Source organism: Lissotriton helveticus, chromosome 1_1 (assembly GCF_964261635.1).
Source record: "Lissotriton helveticus chromosome 1_1, aLisHel1.1, whole genome shotgun sequence".
Lineage (NCBI taxonomy): Eukaryota > Metazoa > Chordata > Amphibia > Caudata > Salamandridae > Lissotriton > Lissotriton helveticus.
The window spans coordinates 1157609261-1157635277 of record NC_136057.1 but is presented as its reverse complement, the minus strand read 5'-3'; the positions used below and the strand labels follow the sequence as shown (position 1 = coordinate 1157635277).

General features: G+C 43.7%; 1 protein-coding gene across 1 annotated transcript in view; it reads left to right on the top strand.

Annotated features, from left to right (window-relative positions):
* ORC5 (origin recognition complex subunit 5) overlaps positions 1-26017 on the top strand; it is a 401683-nt gene that overhangs the window by 88196 nt on the left and 287470 nt on the right. The window contains exons 2-4 of the mRNA XM_078679036.1: positions 13321-13413; positions 18155-18355; positions 20492-20566. Coding sequence (XP_078535162.1) covers positions 13321-13413; positions 18155-18355; positions 20492-20566 — 369 coding nt within the window. The remainder of the gene's footprint in view (positions 1-13320; positions 13414-18154; positions 18356-20491; positions 20567-26017) is intronic.

The window sequence follows — 26017 nt, the reverse complement described above, 5'->3', positions numbered from 1 at the left end:
CACATCCACTGCCACATCCACTGCCACATCCACTGCCACATCCACCGCCACATCCACCACCACATCCACCACCACATCCACCACATCCACCGCCACATCCACCGCCACATCCACCGCCACATCCACCGCCACATCCACCGCCACATCCACCGCCACATCCACCGCCACATCCACCGCCACATCCACCGCCACATCCACCGCCACATCCACCGCCACATCCACCACATCCACCACCGCATCCACCACCGCATCCACCACCGCATCCACCACCGCATCCACCTCCACATCCACCTCCACATCCACCTCCACATCCACCTCCACATCCACCTCCACATCCACCTCCACATTCACCTCCACATTCACCTCCACCACCACATCCACCACCACATCCACCACCACATCCACCACCACATCCACCCACATCCACCACCACATCCACCGCATCCACCACCACATCCACCGCATCCACCACCACCACATCCACCACATCCACCACCACATCCACCACCACATCCACCATCACCTCCACATCCACCACCACATCCACCATCACCTCCACATCCACTGCCACATCCACTGCCACATCCACCGCCACATCCACCACCACATCCACCACCACATCCACCACATCCACCACCACATCCACCACATCCACCACATCCACCGCCACATCCACCGCCACATCCACCGCCACATCCACCACATCCACCACATCCACCACCTCCACATCCACCATCACCTCCACATCCACCATCACCTCCACATCCACCATCACCTCCACATCCACCATCACCTCCACATCCACCACCACATGCACCACCACCGCATCCACCACATGCACCACCACCGCATCCACCACATGCACCACCACCGCATCCACCACACCCACCACACCCACCACCACCACATCCACCACCGCATCCACCACCACCACATCAACCACATCCACCACCACATCCACTTCCACCACCACATCCACTTCCACCACCACATCCACCGCATCCACCACCGCATCCACCACCGCATCCACCACCGCATCCACCACCGCATCCACCACCGCATCCACCACCGCATCCACCACCGCATCCACCACCACATCCACCACCACATCCACCACCACATCCACCACATCCACCACCTCATCCACCACATCCACCACCACATCCAACACTTCCACCACCACCGCATCCACCACCGCATCCACCACCACCACATCCACCACCACATCCACCACCACATCCACCACCACATCCACCACCACATCCACCACCACATCCACCACCACATCCACCATCACATCCACCATCACCTCCACATCCACCACCACATCCACCATCACCTCCACATCCACTGCCACATCCACTGCCACATCCACCACCACATCCACCACCACATCCACCACCACATCCACCACCACATCCACCACATCCACCACATCCACCACATCCACCGCCACATCCACCGCCACATCCACCACATCCACCACAACCACCACCACCACATCCACCACCACATCCACCACATCCACCGCATCCACCACCGCATCCACCACCGCATCCACCACCACATCCACATCCACCTCCACATCCACCTCCACCTCCACCTCCACCTCCACATCCACCTCCACCTCCACATCCACCTCCACATCCACCTCCACCTCCACCTCCACCTCCACCTCCACCTCCACATTCACCTCCACATTCACATCCACCACCACATCCACCACCACATCCACCACCACATCCACCACCACATCCACCACCACATCCACCACCACATCCACCACCACATCCACCACCACATCCACCACATCCACCGCATCCACCACCACCACATCCACCACACCCACCACCACCACCACATCCACCACCACCACCACCACATCCACCATCACCTCCACATCCACCATCACCTCCACATCCACCATCACCTCCACATCCACCATCACCTCCACATCCACCATCACCTCCACATCCACCATCACCTCCACATCCACCATCACCTCCACATCCACCACCACATGCACCACCACCGCATCCACCACATGCACCACCACCGCATCCACCACATGCACCACCACCGCATCCACCACACCCACCACCACCACATCCACCACCGCATCCACCACCACCACATCAACCACATCCACCACCACATCCACTTCCACCACCACATCCACCACCACCACATCCACCGCATTCACCACCGCATCCACCACAGCATCCACCACATCCACATCCACCGCCACATCCACCGCCACATCCACCGCCACATCCACCGCCACATCCACCGCCACATCCACCACCACCACATCCACCACACCCACCACCACTACATCCACCACCCCATCCACCACCACCACCCTATCCACCACCCCATCCACCACCACCACCCCATCCACCACCACCACCCCATCCACCACCCCATCCACCACCACCACCACCGCATCCACACCCCATCCACCACCACCACCACATCCACCACATCCACCACATCCACATCACCTCCACCATCACCGCCACACCCACCACCACTACATCCACCACCCCATCCACCACCAACACCGCATCCACACCCCATCCACCACCACCACCCCATCCACCACCACCACCCCATCCACCACCACCACCCCATCCACCACCACCACCGCATCCACCACATCCACCACATCCACCACCACATCCACATCACCTCCACCATCACCGCCACATCCACCACCACCACATCCACCACCACATCCACTACCACCACATTTGAATTTGAATTTTGAATTTAAAAACATTTATTCAGCGCACTTTTACCCAGCGGTTTCATGGCGCTATGTGCAATGCAGTGGACGGCAGCAGCTGGAAGAGGTTAGGCAGTGTAAGCTTGCGCAAATAGGAAGGTTTTGAGATCCTTCCGAAATTGTAGGTAGGAAGGCGATGTGCGGAGGGCAGCAGGAAGGGAGTTCCAAAAGACTGGAGCAAGGACAGCGAACTTCGTTCCGCCAGCCCTCTGTTTTTTAAAACGGGGGGTAGCGAGAAGGGCCATATAGGTGGAGCGAAGTTCTCTGCCAGGAAGGTAGGGCTTGATAGCGGAGCATATGAACTCGGGAGCAGTGCCCCACTGATAGAGCGCGCGAGGTCACCCAGCAAATGATTTCGCCGTTTCCGGCTTCAGGGCCCATATACTTTCAATTCGCACTATTCATTGACCAGGCGACTTCACGGGCTGCTACCAATTTGTGTGTGTTCCCTACTGTTATTAATCAGAGTACCCGACTTACCATCCACCGACACGGGTACCTATGACCTCAACGGATCAGGGGCCTAGCTGTAAAAGGAAGGGCAGCAAATTCAAATGACATTCAGTACTGTTGTAAAATGACCACGGACAACTGGAAGTTTTTAAAATGTTTATCTAAAGTTCGTTTTCATCAAGCATCAAACTTACAAGAATAAGGCAATCAATAACCAAGATAATGAAAGGTACATAACTATAGAGAAATAAAGTTAGGGTAATCATTCAAATGCAAATATGAGAGGCAAGGGAAATATGCTATGCATTCAAGGCAAAAACTCTTTAGAAAATTTAAGTAAGGCTGTTCTAGACCATATCAGAAAATGACAAACTGCAATGCAAAATATGATTTCTAAAAGGTAGGATAGCATAGGAAAAATTTAAGAAAAATATGCAATTGACTTTATGATTCAATAGTTTGCGGCAAAAGCATGGAAAATCAACATGTGCAAGATGTCACTTTATTAAAGCAAAGACAGAAAAATAGAAAGGTGCAAGTTTAAAGACCTTAGAGCAGTATTTACCTAGACTGGTGTGGAAACCAAACCCTGGCCACGGGTCAGTTTAAGGACAGGAAACCCTCAAGGAAGGATACCCCTCAAAGGACAGCAGGTGCAGAATGGACACCCAGGACAGGACAGGATACCCTCAGATTAGGAATCAGGACAGGACCTCAGGACAAGACAGCAAACCCTCAGGACAGGACCGCACCCTCAGTTTGGAAGCAACGCCTGCGCTCCACCCTCTCTGCAGCTATCGATCAAGACCCCGATTGGATCAGCGAACTCCCAGCAAAGTGCTTCGCCAGCACTTTAAGGTTCAGTAGAACCTTAGTCTATGGTCAATTTCGGACAGAGTGCTCCGCAGCGCTCTGTATCTTCAGTCACCTATTGAGTACGATGGGTCAGTGACAGGTCAGCTAAACCAGACAAGTCGGACAAATTCCCTAGGTGAACCCAGGGTAGATATACTGTTTTGGGACAGGGTACCACCCCTCAAATGTTGCAAAGTGTCAGAATCCCCAATTTCGATTGGTCCTAAGGTAAGATTTGGGTAACACACCAATCATAACACACTATTTGGATGCTTCATTTACATATCTGGGTACCGCCTAGCGAGATTGGGGTTCCCATGAGAAACTGCGGAGAAATACAATGACAATTGTACAATGTATCGGAGCAAGAACACATGACTCCGTCCAGCCGAGTTCGCAGGTCAGTTTCTCAGGAGCATCTTGCCCATCACTGCCAGCTGGCTAAGTTCCATCAGCCAAGGTTGTCAGGTCCCCGGAAAGTCGCACATGCGCAGAAGGGACTTCCAAGATGGCTTTCGGTATAGACAGACCCCCATTCCCCGCGGTACATGAAAAGCAAGCGAAAACAAATTAATACATAGAAAATAACATTATGAAAACACATCATTTGGTTTTGTACTTTCAACTTATTATCATAAAATATACTTATGCAGTCTAAATGTTAGCTACACATACACAGGAACAAGAGCAAACTGCACGAGCAGTACAAGCTATGTATTACGCATGCGCATTATTTTCCCTCCAATTCTGCAGACACGTCAGGACACGTGAGTGTGGCTGACGCATGCGCAGTAACTAAATACAAGCGGCGGCCATGTTTTACGGACATGGATTAAATGCATTAGGAATACACATAGGCAAGCTTCATAAACTTTGCTTAAACTAAATATAAACGTTAGTAAGACGTACACTTATTACCTTGTTACACACAGACGAGGTTCATGGATACAGCAAGTCGCAAAATATGCAAAGCTTTGCTTCATCACCACCTAGCCTGGAAAGTGAGGCAGCCAAGTTTAAAGAGGGCACGCTCAGTCACCGGAAGCCAATGTAGTGCTTTGAGCAGTGGTGTGGCCCGATGGTATTTAGGTAGGCCGTGAATCAGGCGGGCAGCCTGGTTCTGCACCAGCTGCAGGCGGTGGATCGCATAGGCAGGAGCCCCATTATAGATTATGTTGCCATAGTCAATACGAGATAGTACCATGGCCAACATAATGATTTTTAGAGCAGAGGGGGAAAAAAAACGGGAAACTTTCCTAATTATTCTGAGGGAAAAAAAACAGGAGGAGACCACTGAACCAACTTGTGATTGAACAGAAAGTTGTGAGTTTAAGAGGATCCCAAGAGTTTTAACTTTAGGTACGGGGAGTGGAGGGACACCAAGTGACGGGGGCCAAAAGGAGGGGGACCACGGACTGCAACCACCTCCGTTCAAGACCAGCTCGGTCTTGTCCGGGTTGAGTTTGAGGTGGTTGCAGTTCATCCAGTCCTGAATGAACGTCATGACTGTCTGGACATTCTGGGCGGATGAAGATGAATGAGAAAGGTTAAAGATTAGCTGGAGGTCGTCTGCGTAATTAAACACCGTGACCTCCAGCTGCTGTAACATAAAAATAAGAGGGTAGATGTATAAATTAAACAAAAGAGGGGAAAGTGATGAGCCACATCCACCACATGCACCACCACCGCATCCACCACCGCATCCACCACCGCATCCACCACCGCATCCACCACCGCATCCACCACCGCATCCACCTCCGCATCCACCGCATCCACCACCACATCCACCACCACATCCACCACCACATCCAACACATCCACCACCAGTTCCACCACCGCCGCATCCACCACCACCACCGCATCCACCACCACCGCATCCACCACCACCGCATCCACCACCACCACATCCACCACCACATCCACCACCACATCCACCACCACGTACACCACCACGTCCACATCCACCATCACCTCCACATCCACCATCACCTCCACATCCACCATGACATCCACCGCCACATCCACCACCACATCCACCACCACATCCACCACCACATCCACCACCACATCCACCACCACATCCACCACACCCACCACCACCGCATCCACCACATCCACCACCACACCCACTTCCACCACCGCATCCACCACCGCATCCACCACCGCATCCACCACCGCATCCACCACCGCATCCACCTCCACATCCACCTCCACATCCACCGCCACATCCACCGCCACATCCACCGCCACATCCACCACACGCACCACCACCACATCCACCGCAACATCCACCGCCACATCCACCGCCACATCCACCACACGCACCACCACCACATCCACCACACCCACCACCACTACATCCACCCCATCCACCACCACCACAGCATCCACCACCCCATCCACCACCACCACCGCATCCACCATCCCCACATCCACCACACATCCACCATCACCACCACATCCACCACCACATCCATCACCACATCCACCACCACATCCACATCTACCATGACATCCACCGCCACATCCACCACCACATCCACCACCACCACATCCACCACATGCACCACCACCGCATCCACCACCACATTATTTGCAAAATTAAAAGCCATTGTTATTTGTAATATCAATACATCTAAGTCACGTAAATACAACACACATTGCATTACAAATGCTATAGGTGTCACATTTGCGAAAGTTAAAACTATTGACATTGTAACTGACAAAAGCTATTAATTTTGCTATTTTCAAAACCAACACATAAATAAAAAGTGTCATTTACAATACCAATCGCTCAAACTTTCCTAATGCAAGACCTATTGCATTTCCAATGCTTGTTCCTCTACTGCTCCTTCGGCGTGGAATCGACACCAATACTACATCCGCAGCTGCCCAGACTCCTGAAGTTAAAAACAAGCATTGAAAATGCAACAGGTCTCGCCTTTGGTTAAGTTAAAGCCATTTGCTTTGCTAATGGTATTGTATAGCAAAGCAAATGCTTTTAACTTAATAAATGGCGAGACCTATTGCATGACCACTAGAAATGTTTATTGTTTTTTTCAACTCCGATATCAAATCTCATTCTCCTTCTAGGTAAAGGTAATCTTTCTTTTTCTGTAGTCTCCTGAGTCCCCCCCCTCCGTGTTGCTAAGTGACTTCCTAGCTAGTAGCGTCTTACTGGCTTGCCATCTTGTAGGTTATAAGAACCAAGTATGCATCGGACTTTTATCAGTTCTGAAAGTGCACTGCGATGAAAGGACGTCTTGTTGTGCCACGCCTGTACACTTTGTACCAAGTATGATGAATTGTGTTATGCTGCATTGCGCTTGTGCGATGCTCAGTAAATACGGTGCAGCCCATGCCAAAATAAAGTTGCACAATACAGTGCAACTTTTATTCATGCAATGCACCTCCAATTGACTATTAGTTAATATGGCCCTGAGTATCTAGAATGCCATTGAGCTGGACCATTGAAGATAGTTCAAATACGAAAACAATTATTGGTACAGAAGTATACCTGATTTTCCATACCACCGGCACACTAAAATAGCTGAACAACAGCATCTATCTCGAACCACTTTATCATCATCATTTCTAGCCCTACCACAAAAAGCAGTAATAGTTGGCACCCCTGTCAGGTGCCCCTCCCAGTGGGGAACTGGTGCAACAGGATCCCATTCAGCAATGCCCTAAGCAGGGGTTGTTTGATGCAGAATTGCAAGTATTTCAAGAACATAGGGTCTAAATGTATGTTTTCAAATGGCAGTGAACAAATAATCCCACTCCAACTTAGAGAGTGGTCTTTAGATATGCCGGCTGCTCAGTCTGAGATGGGGAGAGCTGGTTGTTGCTTGTTATAATGTTCACTAATTCTGTCCTTTTGTGTCTGGCTAGTATGATGATGAGAAGATGAAAGGGTTAAGTGAATTTATTTACTTGCAGGCTTACCTCTGAAGGACCCATTAACATATCTCCTCAAATTGTACCACCCCCGCCCCCATCTTGGCCTCTTTATACTCAGACGATATGCAAAGGAATCACCTTTATGGTAAAACATTTTAAGATAACATGTCATGGGTGTTGGATTGAGTTTGTTTTTGGACTCGCATTATACCCTTTCTTGAAAGTAAACGTACTCCTACTTTGTAAATACTTAATCAGACAAATACTTGGTTTTCTACAAATTACAAATTTTGCATTTCGACAGGCTTCTATCCCAATTTTCTCTTTTTAGATCTTGCATACAGCCAACAGTAGATTTCTGCTGGAAGCCTCAAGTGACCTACACACTTACGTACACAGAAGAGTGGGCTTTTGGTCAGGCCCCTTCAGTAATTTGTTGTTGGCATTTCGTAAACTATTCCATTGGCTGGTTTGTTGTCCTCAAAGCCATGGCAATTTGTCGAAGTTTACAAGGGCTCTATGTAATCTCCTGTGGTAGCCACTTCACTGTTCTGCTGCTAACCTGACCCTGACTGACTCTGTCCCACTCCACACCCCGAACTCCCAGCCCCACGTAGGATGTGCAGTGCTCGATTTGTGTAAAAAAAAAAATAATAATAATAAGTGCCAAGGCTCTTCTTTTTAGGAGGCCACTGTAACTGATAGCAGACACTTTAAACCAGGCTATCAGCCGGGATCCCGCCAGCCCACTTTCCAAGGTGTTGTAACACGGCGCAGACAATGAAGAACTAAAGAGGCGGCTGGAAGCAGAATGAGATTTCTACTCAGGCATTTTTGCATGCTATACTTTATTCTTTTAGAAATGCACGTAGCTCTGCACAGTCGGACAGTGGTGGCCAGCAGACCCCTCTCCCCCTCAAAGTTGGCATGCGCTAATTTGGTCATAACTCGTCAAAGTACACTTTAGAATAACCCGTTTTCAATGTGAACTGGGTGAAAAGAGCACAATTCAATTATGAACTACTTGAATAAAAAACGAGGGTTCTTGCATACAAAAGTATACAAGATTATACCAAAAGTAAAGAAATCGGAAAAAAATCTATTTCTTTACTTTTGGTATAATCGCGGAACCCGCGCTATACTTTTAATGTTAAAAGTGAAGCGCGGGTGCCGCGAGGCCTGACGTTCTTTGTGAAATGGGGCAGTGTTGGTTAAAAGCCCCGCATCAGGAATGTTGCCTTCTGGCGCCTCGTCTTAGAAGTCCCTGCGTCACGTAATACCTGGCACAGCCCCTCTGGTCAGGGTGCCTGTCTCGCTACGCGTTACCTAGATTGTAATTGTAATTACATTTATATAGCGCTTACTACCCCTGCTGAGGTGTTGAAGCACTTTTTCGGCGAGTACCTAGATGTTTTATTATCGCCATATCCACCGGTCCCTCTCATTAGAAAGGTCAGTGTGGACACTTTCCTCGGAAGCTCTCCATTTTGCCTTCTCACACTTAAACAAAGCGCCTCTGCCTGGGCCAAGCTCCAGTCAGGTGAGCGCTTTGCTCCCAGTGTCTGAGCTGCAGGAGGACGTGGAATCCAAGCAACTGGTTCTTGCCAGGGCCTCCAGCATCATTTTTTTTGGGAAATGCACCTATTTTTAGTCGAAACTGAGAACCAGATGCTTGTCTTGATTCTGCTGCATATTTCCAGCAATCGCTGACATTTGCATGTCCATGGCGTTCCTCTCCTGGACAAGATGGAGGGATAGCCTGGGTGGGTAATGCGCCTCCTGCATAGATCTGTGTCACCTGGTTTGGAGTAACAGAGGGGCCACCTCATCCATTTATTCTTGAATGGTTGATAACGTGAGCATCTTTGATTTGGGTATCAGAACCATCTGTTGTTAAAGTGTTTGGCAGCTGTTCTGTTGGTGGCGTGTGCCACATGAATGGCCAGTCCCGTATAAGCCGGCCTCTGACCTGCAGTGATTGAAGCCCGGGCGCAATGTCAGTGCGGATATTGTATTTTTTAATAAACTCCTAATCCACATTATCAGCCCGGAGATTAGAGGGCTGAAGCTCGCTCTCCCCCTGCAGCAAAGCGGCGGAGTTTAATGTCGGAGAGAGCAGGCTACCTGGCTCCTGCTGCCGCCATGCTGGCATACGGCGAAGATAACTCGGGGGGGGGGGGGGGGGTTGAGAGCTTGCTGCTGAGAACGTCCTGGGACCAGCGATCAGCCCATCTACCTTCTGTGGTCGAAAACATGCTTACCATTGAGCATGACACTAGTGACTCCAGATGTTTACAGTGCTGCACATCAGCGGTGGCAAATACCGTGGAAGGGTGGGCAGGGGTGGAAGCCTGTTACTGACTAGGCTCATTGGAATGATGGAGACAGGTTCACCACAAGGCTATATATAAGACCGCGTAAAGCGTAACGTAGTAAGTGGAGTGGGAATTTGACAAGTGGTCGGGACGTCCTAACCCAATGGTCAGAAACACAAGAGACCAGACGTATTGAAACAGGCTGCCCGTCTCCCTACACGTGGACTGCCCTCCAGACCAGCCCCCCAGTCTTCTTCTGGGGTGTGGGGGATAAGGAGGGCCACTCTCCCAGGACGCCTCTAGCCCCCACATCTTCACTCCTGTGAAACCATATTTGCTTGTGTTTATGGGAGGATGCTTGTCTGACTGCTGTCCTTTTGGTATAATCGCCGCACCCGCGCTTTACTTTTTGTAAAAGTAAAGCGCGGGTGCCGCGATTATACCAAAAGTAAAGAAATATTTATTTTTTCTATTTCTATACTTTTGGTATAATCGCGGCACCCGCGCTTTATTTAAAACATTAAAAGGAAAAACGCGGGTGCTGCGATTATACCACAAGTAAAGAAATATATATTTTTTCTATTTGTTTACTTTTGGTGTAATCCGCGATTCTACCAAAAGTAAAGAAAAAAAAAAAAGCACGGTCCGCCGATTTTTTGTCTTTATGGGGCCATGTATTTGAAACACATGACCCCATAAAGATAACAAATTGCTTACGACAGCCGTAATGCAGACGAGGCCATCCTAGTGGGACAGCCAAAAAATAGAAAAGTGTGCGTCACACAAACCTCTTTTCCAGTGGCTGGCCACCGTTTAGCATAAACGGTGAAGCCGGCCAATGGAAAAGAGGGGCGGGCTTAAAACCCGTTACAGAAGCTCCTCTAAAACATAAAATCTCGTCTGCTACACTGCGCATGCGCAGCCTACACAGGCGAGACCTAAAAATATTGAAGACCTGGTGGTTCTAGTTTAGTGCTGGGCCCTGTGTTAGCTAAGCACCGAGATACATCTCCGGGTGAGAGTTGTTGCGCTATACAAAGTGATAACAACAACCTACTAATTCCATCAATAAATCTGAAAAGGTTTATTGAATTGTTAAATGGGTTAAGGAAACAATAAGTAATCAGCACTTGGAAGGCATGTGTTTAGGGCCTCCCTTCTAAATATCAATTCCTTAAGGTATTTATTAATGTTTTGCCAATAAAATCTGTGCCTCAAACAATATTTTAACACCAACTCATAGGAGGTGGTACGCCATTCAATAAAGGTGAAGGGACTATGTTGACCAAAAAAATTGCTTTATTCAAAAGCATTTGCAGACATGGTGGTCTGATCACCCCAGCAAGTCCCCATCCCTGTGATTGTGGCCAATCATTGTGCGTTGCAATTTGCAACCTAGCTCATGCATAATAATGAGAGGTCGAAATTCAACCCACTACAAATCAGTATTTTGTGAACCAACTTATGAGTACGTGGGTTAGTTTGCAAAATCACAATTCTTTCAGTATAAGTTGGTGCACAAATTATTACCACTTTTACCTAATCCATGTTAGTACATTACAAAAAACTAACGGAAATTATTAGTTGCAATTTGTGAATCTTTATTTGGAATCTTTGTAAATGAGGCCCACTGTGTCCTCAAATCACTATCACTAAGAAGAGCTGCTCCCACTGATTTCCCTTGAAAGGTATTTTTTGCATTTTAAACAAACTGCAGGCCAACTGCTGCATGCCGACAATTTCACAGTGTGATTTGAAACTGTGCTGTCCTTTGCTCCTGTTGGAGTTATGGATTTGAAACTGTATTGTTCGGCAGGATTGATAGCTGTAGATTACAAACACATCCTCAGGCGAGTGGTATCGGTTTATGAATGTACTAGTCATTTTGAATCCAGGTTTATATACAGATAGTAAATATGGCCGCTATGCTGCATTATGAAATGCCCACTGGAATAAACCCTGTTGCCAGAAATTAGCCTGACCGCGAGGGCCACTGGTTCGGAAACGATATTTGAGTTGAAGATATTATTGTGCAGGTGATGAACAGGATTAACAGTCTTTCAGTAAGGAGGATGAAAATGGTTTCCACATCAACTCCTAATGGCCGCACTAAAGTGTTTTGGCCGGGGTAGCGGGTAGAGACGGAGTGAACAGCCTGTGAGGGGGAGAGGGATTGTGAGAACCTGGCAAACTGGTCTGATGAGGGCGGAGATGTAGAGAGAGAACATAGCTCGCCTGATTAAAAGAGAGACTGGTTTAAGAGTGAGAGTTCGGCCTGAGAGGGAGAAACATTGGCCTTGGTGAAATTCTCTTGGGTGAGTCTGACTTACAATGGTCTGAGAGAGAAGGAATTCTGAGATTGAAGAGGGGCGTGTTTGGGTTCATATGAGACTGAGAGGAATGAATCATGGGCCCTTTCCTGATATATTATGATTTTGTTAGCATCTGATTGTAGCGATCCCTAGTATAACAGTGGATAGTCCATTATATTTTATAGCCTTTCTTGACATTCAGACTTTCCCTGGCATAGCGATTGTGATCCTTGACCTGTTGTGGAAGTTGTTGACACAAGTGTAATTGTGGTTGTGCGATGCATAATACTGCTCAATGCACCATGGTCCCCAGTCTTGAGCTATGATTGCTGTTCTTCATAGAACTAATGCTTTTCCTGGTGTATTGGTGGTTCATATCTCTCCCATGTGATTTGCCCCCCCCCCCTGCTATTTGATGATGATAGTAAATGGCCATGAATACTAGAATCTGTCTAAGAAGCCCTCTACAGTTACATATGTTAAAAAAACAAACTACCCGTGACCCATTTTTAGGCCACCAAAAAGAATAAATACTGCCAATCGCTGATTTTCAAAAGTTACAAAACCGCCCAGAAAAAAAGCCCAGCGGAATTAACAAACCATTACCACCATACTTACATGTTTGGTATGAACTGATGGAAATAATGAGACTAAGACATTTTAATTCTGTTGTGCACATTTTTTTTTTTTTCAGCGTCAACATTACAGCTTTCCATCCATTTTTATCTATGGACACACGGCTACAGGAAAAACTTACGTGATGCAAACCATTCTCAAGATTCTTAAGGTAATCTGCGTGCCTCAGAACTTCAGGGATTGTTTTGTAGTTTTGAAAATGAGTAACTTTGATTACCCTACGAAACAAAAGTTTTATGTTGGTACAGCCATTGAAATGTATAAAATACTTGACAACACTTGTAAAAAAAAAATTCTAGACCTACCCATAACCTGTGGTCTTCAAATATCTTTGTTAAAGGAGCATGGCAACTAATGTCTGCTAACTCTCGAATAAATATTAAGTAAATACATTTCTCATTTATTTGTTCATTTCTACCTGGTAAACCATTTGTTGCGGTCAGTAGAGGCATCGCCCCCTCTTCATTTCGAGCACTTTGACATTCAGAACCTCGAATTGTTATCCAGTTTAAAAAGGTACTGTGTAAAAAAAAACTCACACTGTAGGGTCGCGATATAAAACCTGTAAGTCGAAATTTCATTTAAGAAAAAAATACTAAATGCAGCTTACAATAATACATGAGTATCTTGGCATCTCCTTATTAAAATTATTCTTCCACATCTCCATTTAAAAAATAAATCTTACTTTTTGTAACCCATTATCCCTGGACCTTTCATGATGTTTATGTAATGGTTTATTATTATTATTATTTTTTATTTTTGCTGAGGAGGCAAATCGTCATTTAGACTTCCCGCCCCAGGCGGTACTAACATATCCCTGGTCCTTATTCCTTTGTCTCCCCATTTCTCGCATACTTTTAATGTATGAAGAGTTGGCATCATAAGCTGTCATTGGGGATTCTGTTCCTGCATCCCAGGAAGGAAGGGTGGGGGTTTTAATGGATCCTGTTATGGTGTCAATCCCAGGGGCGTCTCCTCCGTTGGAGCTGAGGAGCGTTGCCCCACGGAAAATACCACCCTCCTCCCCCCCTGAAAAATAAAGTGGTAATTATTGCCATTTTATTTTTCTTCCCTGTCCCGAACAGAGTGTCAGGATGAGGGTGGCAGAGTGGGTTAAAGAACGGTGATGGATTAAACCCAGATCTGCTGACTGGGTGTGAGTGTTTGATTGGTTCAGGTGCTCCGTCCAACACCACCCCCTTTTGTACCGCTAGGATGAGGGTGGGGCGCTGCTGAGTGGCAGCAGCATGTTACTCGGTAGGGAGGAGGATGGGCATGTATAGCACGGTTTACAGTGCGCATGTCTTTTTGGCTGGCTGTCTTGAGGTGGCCAGCCACATATGTGTTCTTTAAACAGCTAGGTTAGAGCAAGCCAAAGCTGCAACAGCGCTATGGGGCGCCGAGTGAGGCTGCACCCTGATTGGTCATGGGAGTTTCTGCTGCCAGTTCTGGGGGAGAGAAGAGGACCAGAGGAGGGCGTTGTCTGGTTCAGGTAAGTTAAGTTCAATTTTTTTAATTTTGTTTTGCTCGCGCACACCATAATCCCGGGAGATGCCAGCGCCACTGGTCAATCCCTCGCAGAACGTATCCAGTTTACAACATATTGTTTCTACTCCCTAGGGCAAAAAAAAAGACGTCCTGTTGAGTTGCAGGAGAGATTAGTCACCAAGCAATGGCAAAGCCAATGCTCTCACCATGTGGTTGCTAACGTGGACCTACTGACTTTACCAATACTTTTTGACAATGCTCTGCAACCTCGCCAAAAAAACAATCACCTTTTTGATTTTTAATTTACCGATCCAAGGTAGTGGGTTTTAATCTCCAAGTGATAAATTAAAGAAAAATAGATTGCATGTGCACAAAAGTGTTTTTTAAAAAACGAGCAGATAGTCGTCGTTGGCCCTCCGGAAAAAATGAGAAAACGTATAAATAAATAAATGGAGGAACGGGGTACGGTGGGATATTAACATTGGACTGCGTGGAGGTGCAGTTAAAAAAATGAATGCTGTAAACGGAGGCAGCCGGCAAGGGTGGGGGCAGGGGTTATGGGGAGGAGAAGTGCAGTCTCACAGGGGAGCAGCTTGAAGTGGAAGAGCAAGAAGAAACTTGGAGTAGGGATTTAAAGAAAAAAAAAACCAAAGGGGAGGAATGGGGGCCAACGGATCAGCCAGGGCTGTAATAACACAGAAAGCGTAAGGTTGACAGGCATTAGAGAGGGAAGCAACACGAGGAGAGAAAGAAAGAAAACATATGCTCTCCCTTGTAGTTCAGCAATAAAAAGAAAAAGTAGTTCCCTGAATGTAAGGAGTGGAAGGCTTCAAAGCCTCCAATCGAAAAGCTGGCGTAGAAGCTACAGACACAAGAGGGAGGAAAGCAATCGAATAAGAAGCCTGCAATGAGAGTGAAAGGGAAGCCGTGGTAAACCAGGGGCTCGGTATTGTCCACAAGAGGACCTTTGACAATGTTGACGGGACCTAAGAACAGACTCTAGAATTGTTCCTTTTTTATCATAATTCTGGCAAAATCGTTTTTACTTTAAAAAAAAAAATCTGACTAGTTTCTGCTTTTCATTAAAAACAAAAACGCCTTTGCTTCATGTTCTATTTCTGTTAAGACTTTGAATGCAGTAGTATGTCATTTATATACACGCATGAATGCGTTTACAATATTCTGTGGAAAATCTGTCTGTTTGATGCACGTGACCTCACATGGCACTGTCGATGACTAGTCTGATATAACATATGCTCAGAACACTCACCAAAGTTTTGGAGGAATGGGGCTAGGTACAGAGTGTAAGCACAAACCTCACACTAGTGTACAAGACTAATGTCTGGTCTTCAAAATTGCGATTTGGGGGAGTTAATGAGTCGAAAGAAATCGGACAACTGAACATAGTCGACGGCAGTCTGTATTTGGTTATATTCTTAGGGTGGCTGAGTGCTGGAGCAAGCCACGGATCTGGCCCTGTGTCCAAACCCAAGGACTTGGAGAGAGATATTTCTGGCCCCCTGACCTGCTCTTGAGGAGGGCCCAAGGCTGTGTACAGTCCGGTAACTCCACACAGGGGCTAGGCAGATGGCCTGGCCAAAGGCCAGACGCTGGTTTCGACCTTTGCTGCAAACAGCTGAAGGCCATACACAATGGGCTATATCTACACATAGGCTAGATCTAGAGCTTGGCCCGGGCTCAGTCTCCACTCCGTTCAGGGAAAGGCTGTTAAGTGACTTCTGTCCCTACGGTGGTTTGTGCACACACTCCATATCACCCATGTCACCCATGATTCCTGTTCGTATGCAGTGTCAATCTAATTAAAGTAATCACGAATGTCATGGCAGCAAATGGCGGAGCATGAGTTCAAGTTTACACTGCCTTCTGTAACTGGGGAATGGCAGTGATTTTAGGTTTTGCATAGTAACAGTAATGCCACTCTTTAGTTTTGTATATGAATTTATGAACCCATTTTACTATGATTAAAGCTAACACTAAATTACCAGTAATAGTTTTCTCCTCTTTAAAAACATTTTTTTTAAGGCGTTTAAATGTTACTGCAATCCGCCTCATCCCATCCAAAGGAGTAGGGCACAGCCTTTGATCCTGAATAATAGGACCTTGCACCTTTGTTGTTCTTACTCAGTGCATCAGTACCTTGCCTTCCACTGTGTGCAACAGGCTGTAGGCCCTGCCCCACAAAGCTAGCTGGGTATTTCTACTGTGACACCAGGGAGCAATCTTTGACCAATGGACAGTCCTGATCCCCAGATTATTTGTCCCACAATGCTCACTTTAATTGTGAGGAGTTTCAATGTTGATTTTCTTTCAATTCATAGACCAAAAAATGATGATAAATGTTATTGCTGATCTTCACCGACAAATCTGTTGCAAAATATAAACTTGCAGAATCTGCAACTCTTGGATGATCTGCTCAATGCCCTTTTCATTTTTTGAGGTTATTATCTGCCCCTCTAGGACTGCCCTCAGATCCTTCAGGACATAGGCGTCAGTCAGTGCCTTTCTTCCTGTAATGATTCAGAAAAGGGGGTGGTGATGAAAAGAGTGCCTGAATTAAGCAGACCACTCTTACCCAGTCCAAAGATCAGGGCTTGATCCATCACCGTTTTTTAGCTCACTGCACCATCCCAGCTCAGAACTTGGCTATATGCAAATTAGTCTGTTCCTGTCCCAGTGCATGATGGGAACAGGGCAAACCAAACTACCAAGCCAATTCTTATACTGGGAAGGAAACAAGCTTCCGGGGACCGGTTTCTGCCATTTCAGGCGTCGTCGGCCCGGCTTGCTTGAATCCTGATGGTGCAATGAGCAAGGGACTCACATCTGAGTATACCCTTCCACGCTTATGGTGGACAAAATGATTTAGAAGAGGGGGTGGTGATGTAATGGCAGTAGCAACAAAATCAATTCATATGCTAGCAGCCATTAATATTGTCTGTATTGAGTGATCCTCCATCCCTCTTCTCCGTCGACGTTCCCTTTCTGTTTAGTTCTCATTTATAATTGTGTACTGTTCATCGTGCCCTAGTGAGCCAAGTCAGTGGCTTTCATTTGGCTACATACCAGCCCAGCTTCCTACTGGGACAAATGGCTACTTTTTGTGCTCTAGATAAGTGTGTAATCCACAATGCCTAAAGTGTAGGCATCCGCTTTAGAGTGAGGCACTAGTGGGCATTTGGCACTGGTGTTACATTTTATATATTGCCTTTTTCAAAATGTAGTGTAGAACATTGTCTTTGTCATTTGTTGTAACGCTTTGCATCTGTGATTTTATAGAAGAATTTTTGTTATCAAACTTGTGTATTCTTCTCCCTTTAAATCTAGCATAATCTTTGTAAAATGGAAAAAATCAAATGCCTTCGTTTTTCTCCTTCTCACTTTAGCTTCCACATGCCATTGTGAACTGTGTTGAATGCTTCACTTCAAGACTTCTTCTGGAGCAAATCTTGAATCAGTTGCATGGCCATTGTCCGATACCAGAAAATGAGTACTCCGCTTACGAGCGCTGTGACACCTTGAATGACTTTGTACGTTTTTTTAAACAAGTAATAAACCAGAATATACAGCACGAAACAGTGTACATTGTAAGTATCCCATTTTATTTAGACAAATTGCACTGTGCTTAATTTTATTCCCCCATCCCCTCCCAGTTATTATGCCTAATGATCTTAAAGGGGTAAAAAAAATTATTTTAGCTGTTGCCAAACATTGTTTTTCCCCAATGATTATCAGTATTCTCCATTTTGTTCACCTATCTGTAAATTGACTAGGTTATGCTTTTGTTAAATAACACATCATTGTCTAATTTAGGAAATTTATACAATGCATTCCGGGTTTTGTTTTTAGGATCTGCTTTTAGTTGTTTGGCGGTGCCTTTGTTGGCTTCTGGAAGAACGAGTATAATCAGTCATGGCTTATATAGCGTGACTACTTACCAGTGAGGGTCTCAAGACGCTGAAGGGGGGTGGGTGGGTGATCTGCTGATCCATCTGGACGCTGTGGTTCAGTCGAAGAGCCAGGTCTTGAGATCATTCCTGAATTGGGTCAGCGACAGGGCTTGATGAGAAGAGGGTGTTGATCTGGCGATTCATTGTGAGAGAGAGTCCAGTTTGCTGATGTGGTTTTGTGCATGGCCACCAGGACTTTTGCCCTAGTCGAGGAGGGAGCGGATATAGTCTGTGGCACCATGGAGGGCAGCTCAGTACTGTGGTTGCTTTGGAAGCTGGATTGAGAGATGTCCAGGACGTGGTTGGATTTTATTAACTCGAAGAGTTGTGCGTTGATGGCCTTCTAGAGTACTTTGGGGGGAAGAAGAGTAGGGAGATGGGTCTGATGTTCTTGAGGTCTGGTTGGTCGGTGGATTGCTTCTTCAGCAGGGGGTTGATCTCTGCATCAGATAGACATGACATTTATATTTCTTATTTTTGTTTTGGCAGCCAAGTCTAGTATTTATTTCCACACTATTCAACTCCACACAAATCCATTCCACAACACATAATTAAAAAAATATATATTCCACCCCACAACAGTTATTCTACACACCAAATATATTCAATTTACAACACATAATTCAACATCATACCATAAAATTTAACAGCACACCACATAATTCCGCTACATAACACTCCACAACACAAAATACCATTCGTCATAATTGCACTCTGTTGCACACAATCCCATTCATATAATTCCAAAACTCAAAAACACATCATTACTATCCACAAAATACAGCTGCACTTCATGCCACATATTTCTAATACACAAATCCATACTACACCACACAATTCCATGCCACACAATGCCACAACTAACAATTCCGAACCAGCCCACATAATTCCACTACACAACACATGTCTACTCCATAACATATAGGTAACAGACATTTACATTTACAACACCAATAGTTCTAACTCAGTTTTTTTTTTTAACAGCCACACGCACAGATCTGAAGCTTGGCTCCTATTTCTTCTTTTTCATCACCAAACAGATAAAATCTATCCACACAGTTCCACATCACGCCATTCAACTACACACATTTGCATTCCACACAGCCTTATTCAATCAACTACACACATTTGCATTCCACACAGCCTTATTCAACATCAAATCGCATAATGCAACTCAACACAATTACACAACACACCACATACATCTAATCCACAACACACAATTCCACATCAGGCCACAACATTCAACAGCACACCGTATAATTAAACTCCACTACATACCACTCCACAAAACAAAATGCCATTTCACATAATTGCACTCCATAATGCACAATCCTACTCTACATAATTCCAGTACACTCAATACCACGTACTTACTAAGCATATATTTCCACATAATTCCACTACACAAATCAATCCATGTCACACCACAAAATTTCACAACTAACTAATCCAATTCAACACACACAATTCCACTACACCCCACATACGTACATTTCATAACACATAGGCAATAGATATTGCCATTTACAATGCCAATAGCTCTAACTCAAACAAATGCGAGACCTTTTGCATTTTCAATTCATGTTCTATGTTGCTGCCATTGCTTAAATTGGTTTGGTACATGTAGTCTGTCCTTTTATGGTTGGTAAGGTGTGAATCTACTTGATCATGTTACAATACCAATTGTACTAGAAGTTGCTGCTAGACCTTTAATCCTAATCTTTTAATAAACTGCTTTCAAATTAGCTGTTTTTAATCTTTCCCTTGAAGGTCCTGGACAAAGCCGAGCATTTGAGGGACATGGAGGCAAACCTTCTTCCAGGGTTTCTTAGGCTGCAAGAGCTGGTAAGTAACGTCTGTTTGCTGTGGTTAAAAAAGGTTGATACTGCTGTCGAAATATATAATCACATTTTAACGTCCTCTTTCCCCACTTGAGAAGATGTCTGCCATCCTGAACAATGATACTCTGGCTTACTGCTGGTGCTATTGCAATTTGAGCGAGCAACGTTTTACTATACAGTGCTTGTTGTATAGCACCCTACAAGCTAAACATTCACTAGGCACTGTGATTCGTCCTGTCAGAGTAATTTCTTGTATCTTTGCCTTACTGTCACAGTAACAAGTCCTCAAAATGTACATGGCTGTGCAGGGGTGTGTGAGCTAACATTTTATATCTTGTTTTAAGTTTTAAAAGTAACGTTAATTAAGTAGGAAAAAGGGAAATAACAGCAAGTTTGCAATATAATATAATAACAAGGTATTGAAGATGTTTGAATAATAATAAGAGAACAGGAAAAGGATGTAGAAAACTGGATGAGTAGGAGAAGGAAAAAGAAAATAGAAAAAGCAAAAAATAAACGCACATCTCATGTAATTAAATTAGCATAATTATAAACAGTAGTGGAATTAAAAAAAATCATAGAGTACATATTTGTGAAACAAAAAAGCTAAACCCTTTTACTATTGGTATGCAAGCTCTAAGAAGAAAAAAATATATATATTCATGGAGGTATATATACTTTATCAAAAAGGGTTGATGTATGAAAGTCCTTGAAACTGAGGAATCTAGAAAAATGTTTACTGGAGGCCAGAGAGGATTTAGTTTTAATAGTCAGACATTGGGACAGTATAGGCTCTATCTAGTCTATGATTATAGCGAGCAGCACACCACCATGCTTGAAAGGAGATCTGTAGAGCATTCTTCCAATTTTTAGTAATCTGTAGAAATGCGACCGTAATTAATAGGTCTACAAATTGTATATTAAAAGTAAAATAATGAAAATCATAGAAAGACTACTTAAAAATCATTTAGTAAAGAAGAATGGTATGTGTATGAAAAATAGTTAATTTGTTTCCACACTTGTAACTGAAATTGATACGTTTTGGGACAGTCCAATAAAATGTTAAGGTCAGAAATTGATGCAGAACAGGACCAACAAGACGATAAAGTGGCGTTATCAAATTTGTGTGAAGAAACATGCGGATTAGAAGGCTGTTATAAATAAAAGTGTTTAAGTTGTGTTGACAGCACGCAATGTCTTGCAAAATGTATGGCTTTGCAAAATCTAAGCCATAAATTCCACAAAGGAAAAGGAGAGTCGGTGTGAAGATCTGCTTCCCATTCTAGGGTTGATTTTTGTCGCTCAACAGGGGGAGATGTAAGGTGGGTCTATATATATATATATATATATGAGAGGCAGTAGGGGACGTTAGCAGTAAGGCTGATAAAGGTGAAATAGAAAAAGGGGAAATGCGTAAAGTGAAAAGCATGTGTTAGAAATAGAGATCAGTGACTGAAATTTTTGTTGATGTGCAAGAGGGAAGTGAAAGATGGATTGAGCTTGCGAAAAAGAGATAGGTGGCTGGTTATGTATCAGTTTGTGAGTCCATAATAGACCGGTATCCCTCCAGGCGTTCCAAAAGATAGTTTAATATTTTAATTAATGTATTGTTCCGGGTTAAGGACTGAAGGAATTGATCTAGAGGTGAAAGAAAAAATATAAAATAGAAGTAATATTCTGCAAGCATTTTTGGGAATAGGAATAGATATGAAAGAAGGGCGTTGAGTAAAGGACAACAATTCTGCAAAAGAGAAAGGTTGAATAAAAGATAACTGCAGTTCTGACCGTAAGGGAGATGGAATTGTAGGTGGGCCATCTTGAAAATGTATTCACTGTTTTAAAAAGAAAGCATTTTGATAAGACTGAAAATGAGGAAAATGAACTTCCCCTTGCTGCTTTTGCCTTTGCAATTCGGACAAAGATATACAATGCTTTATATTTTTCCATAAGAATGCAGTGAGAATAAAAATACACTTTTTTTTTTAAAGTAGAGGTGGGAAAATTAATTGGAATTGCTGAAAGATAGAAAAGAATAATGGGGACTAACATCTTAATAGAATCTAACCTCTAGCCCACCAGGAGAGAAATGGCTGATTCCATCGTGAAGTAAGGGTAGATTAAGTAGATAGTAACGTAGTAGTGTTGAGTGATGTAGTGTCTTTTATAAAAGTAGTGAACCAAAGACCCAATATTTAATTTTGTTGTACTCCAAAGACATCCTGAAGGGAGGAAATTGTGTTTGATGCACCATTTGTCAAGTGGAAGGATTTCACATTTGTCAGAATTGAGTTTATAACCTGAAAGTAAGGCAGAAGTGGAAACTGCATTTAAAAAGGGTTGTCAAAAAGAATCAGAAGAGGCCATATATAAAAGAATATCATCAGCGCAGACTGAAAATGTAATTGAGCTCCATATTTGAATCCTTGAATGGCACTATTTTGTCGCATTTTAGATAGAAAAGGTTCGAGAGCTAGAATGAAAAGAAGAGGTGATGGGGGACAGCCTTGTCGTACACCTCTGTGTAAAAGAAAAGGAGAGGAGATTAGGCCATTGACAAATATCGATGCGGAAGGTGAAGAATATAGAGGAGATTAATGTAATGAACTTTACCCCGAACCATTAAAGTGTAGCGAATAAAAATTTCAAGTCCATCCGATCAAAAGCTTTCTCAGCATCCAAGGAAATGGCTGCTAAAGAATGTTTAGAAGCTTTAGATTTACTCAGAACTTCTAAGAAAAGCCTGGGATTATCAGAGAGTTGGCTACCTTTTAACAAAACCAGTTTGTTCACGACCAATTAAATTGGGGAGGAGTGGATCAAGGTGTAATGCCACAATATTGGTAAAAATCTTATAATCCGAATTAACTAAGGAAATGAATCTATAATTTTTGCATAACTTAAAATCTTTATCTTTTGGTATAAGGCATATTAAGGCTTCTTGAAATGTTCCGGTAGCAGAATTGGAGGCACTAAAGAAAGTAAATAATCTATGTAATTTAGGGATTCATTGTTTAGAGAAATGGAGGTAAAATTCAATAGGAGAACCATCAGACCCAGGAACTTTACCTTTTTTAATACAGTTAATGGCAGTACAATTATCATAAGTTGTGGTATCAGAATCAAGGGATGGAAAAATCAGTGTTTAAATCGAATTCCTTGTGGATAGAAGAAAGATATGAGTTAATATCCGATTAGAGAGGATCTAACTCTGGCGTATAAAGATTTTGATAGAATTTAGTAAATTCATTAAGGATATCATTGTCTCTAAAAAGAGGCAAGGAATCATCTCTTAAAATGGTTTCAATTTTAGTTAGCTCTTTTTTTAGTTTTAAGATAATTTGCTTTATTTTGACCACCATAGTATCTGTAACTAGATTTAAGGAGCGACGAGTTGGCCTCTTCTGTGGAGAGTTTATTGAAATCAAATTTAGCCTTAACTAAATTATCTAAACAAGTCTTAGATTTGAATACGAAGTAGGATTGTTCTAAGGATTTAATGTTTCATTAAATCTAGTGTTTATCTGAATTTATTTTCTTTTTAGCTGAAACATAAGTAATGATAAAATCTTGAAGCAGCTTTGAATGTATCCCAAATAAAATGAAATAAGTTAGGAGATTCATTCAGAGTAAAAAAAGTCTGTTATAAACGTATCAAAGCGTTATGTGAAGGACGTATCCAATAAAAGAGAAATATTGAAGCACCACTGTCTAACTTTGAGGGGAAGGAGGTCTAGATCTAGAATTACTGGTGCATGATCAGAAATTAAAATGGTATCTGTCTCCGCTCGTAAGATGTGTTGAGATAAGGGTTTAGAGACAAAAAGGTGAGAAATGTACAAGGGATAAAAATGTATATTCTTGTAAACGGGGTTGCAAATTTTCCAGGAATCAATAAGGGATCTTTGTTTGATGGCTGTGGTGAATTGTTTGTGAATGTAGGAAGGGACAAAAGAAAACTTGGAGTAGCAATCTAAAAAAAGGACCCATATCCAGATTGCAATCCCCTCCAAAAACTAATGAAATAGACATCAGTTCAGGTGTAATTGAAGGACAGAATGTTTTATCAGGATGTGTGGGTGCATTAATATTAAACGATATTTCGTTTACTTGTAATCTTACGAGAAGCCATCCACCTACTTTATCTTATTCTTGTGATAACAAGGTAACATCCTAAGATTTTTTTTACACAGAATTAGAACTCCATTACATGGTGAGGAAAATGCGTATCCCACCCAATGTTTAACAAGTGTTTTAGTCTCCGATTCAGTAACAGGAGTTGCTTGTAACAAAGCAATATCAGCATTTAATTTGGTTAAATGAGTAAGAACTCTTTGTTGTTTAATAGGTGAGCCTGACCCTTTTACATTCCAAGTAATAATGCGTAAAGTCCTGAATAAAGAATTGCAGTGAAATTAGCGTACTATAAGTAAAGAATGACAATTATGTAAATTGTTTAATCGAGTAAAAGAACAAAACATGCATTTCTTAGAGAAATAAAACAGAAAATAGCACATTCAATAAGAAGGAGGCAGATGAAGAATACAGAAAACATAGTGTATAAAAATAGAAGGAAAGATAAGGAAATGCAGATGGAGAAAACAGGAAAAGGATAAAATAAATAATTATGTTGACATAAACAAAATAAGACCAAACATATACCAAATATCAGGACAAAATAATCGAGAGTGGTGCGACCACACAAGGGAAGATAACAACAGGGCTCCAGAGGCAGCCGGTGGGGAGACATCCAGACCATAGATATGGGTATAAAAATAGGAGGACTTGCTGGGCACAACACTAAAAGAGGGTACTTAAGAAGTGAAGAAAAAGATGATACATTATTATCTTGTACAAAGATATACCTTTAAAAGACCAATAAAACATGAAATTAAATGGTAGGTTAATCTAGACGTACAAAATAGAGCAACAACAATGTGAAACATAAAAAGAAAGTCCTATGAAGCCATCAAGTGAGACGATATTTAAAAGTGTCAATTGTTTCCATTTTACAGTGGTCAATAAATGTCTGCAGCATGGAGGGATCTTCGTTTGTTGTTTTGGTATTGTAAGTTAATTTAAAGAAGCATGGATGGGAAAGACCAAATCTAGCTCCAAAGGAACGTAACGCAGGTCACTTGTCTAGGCATTTCTTCAGTCTGTCTGCTGTAGCTTTTGCAAGATCTTGAACAAAATATAATGGGTTTCCTGACCAAGTAACACGTCCTTTGGTTTTTGCTGCTTTGATAACTGTGAGAAGATCCTGATATTCCCGAAAAAAATATTATGACAGCCTGAGGTTTTTGTGATGAGGAGGCATGTTGAGATCGATGACCAAGTCTATGAGCACGTTGTATGTTAAGCTTAGTGGATTCCGCATTATCCAAAATTTTGGAAGAAAAGTTTGGAAAAAGGAAATAGGTTTAGAATGCCCAGTTTCCTCTGGAAGGCTAAGAAT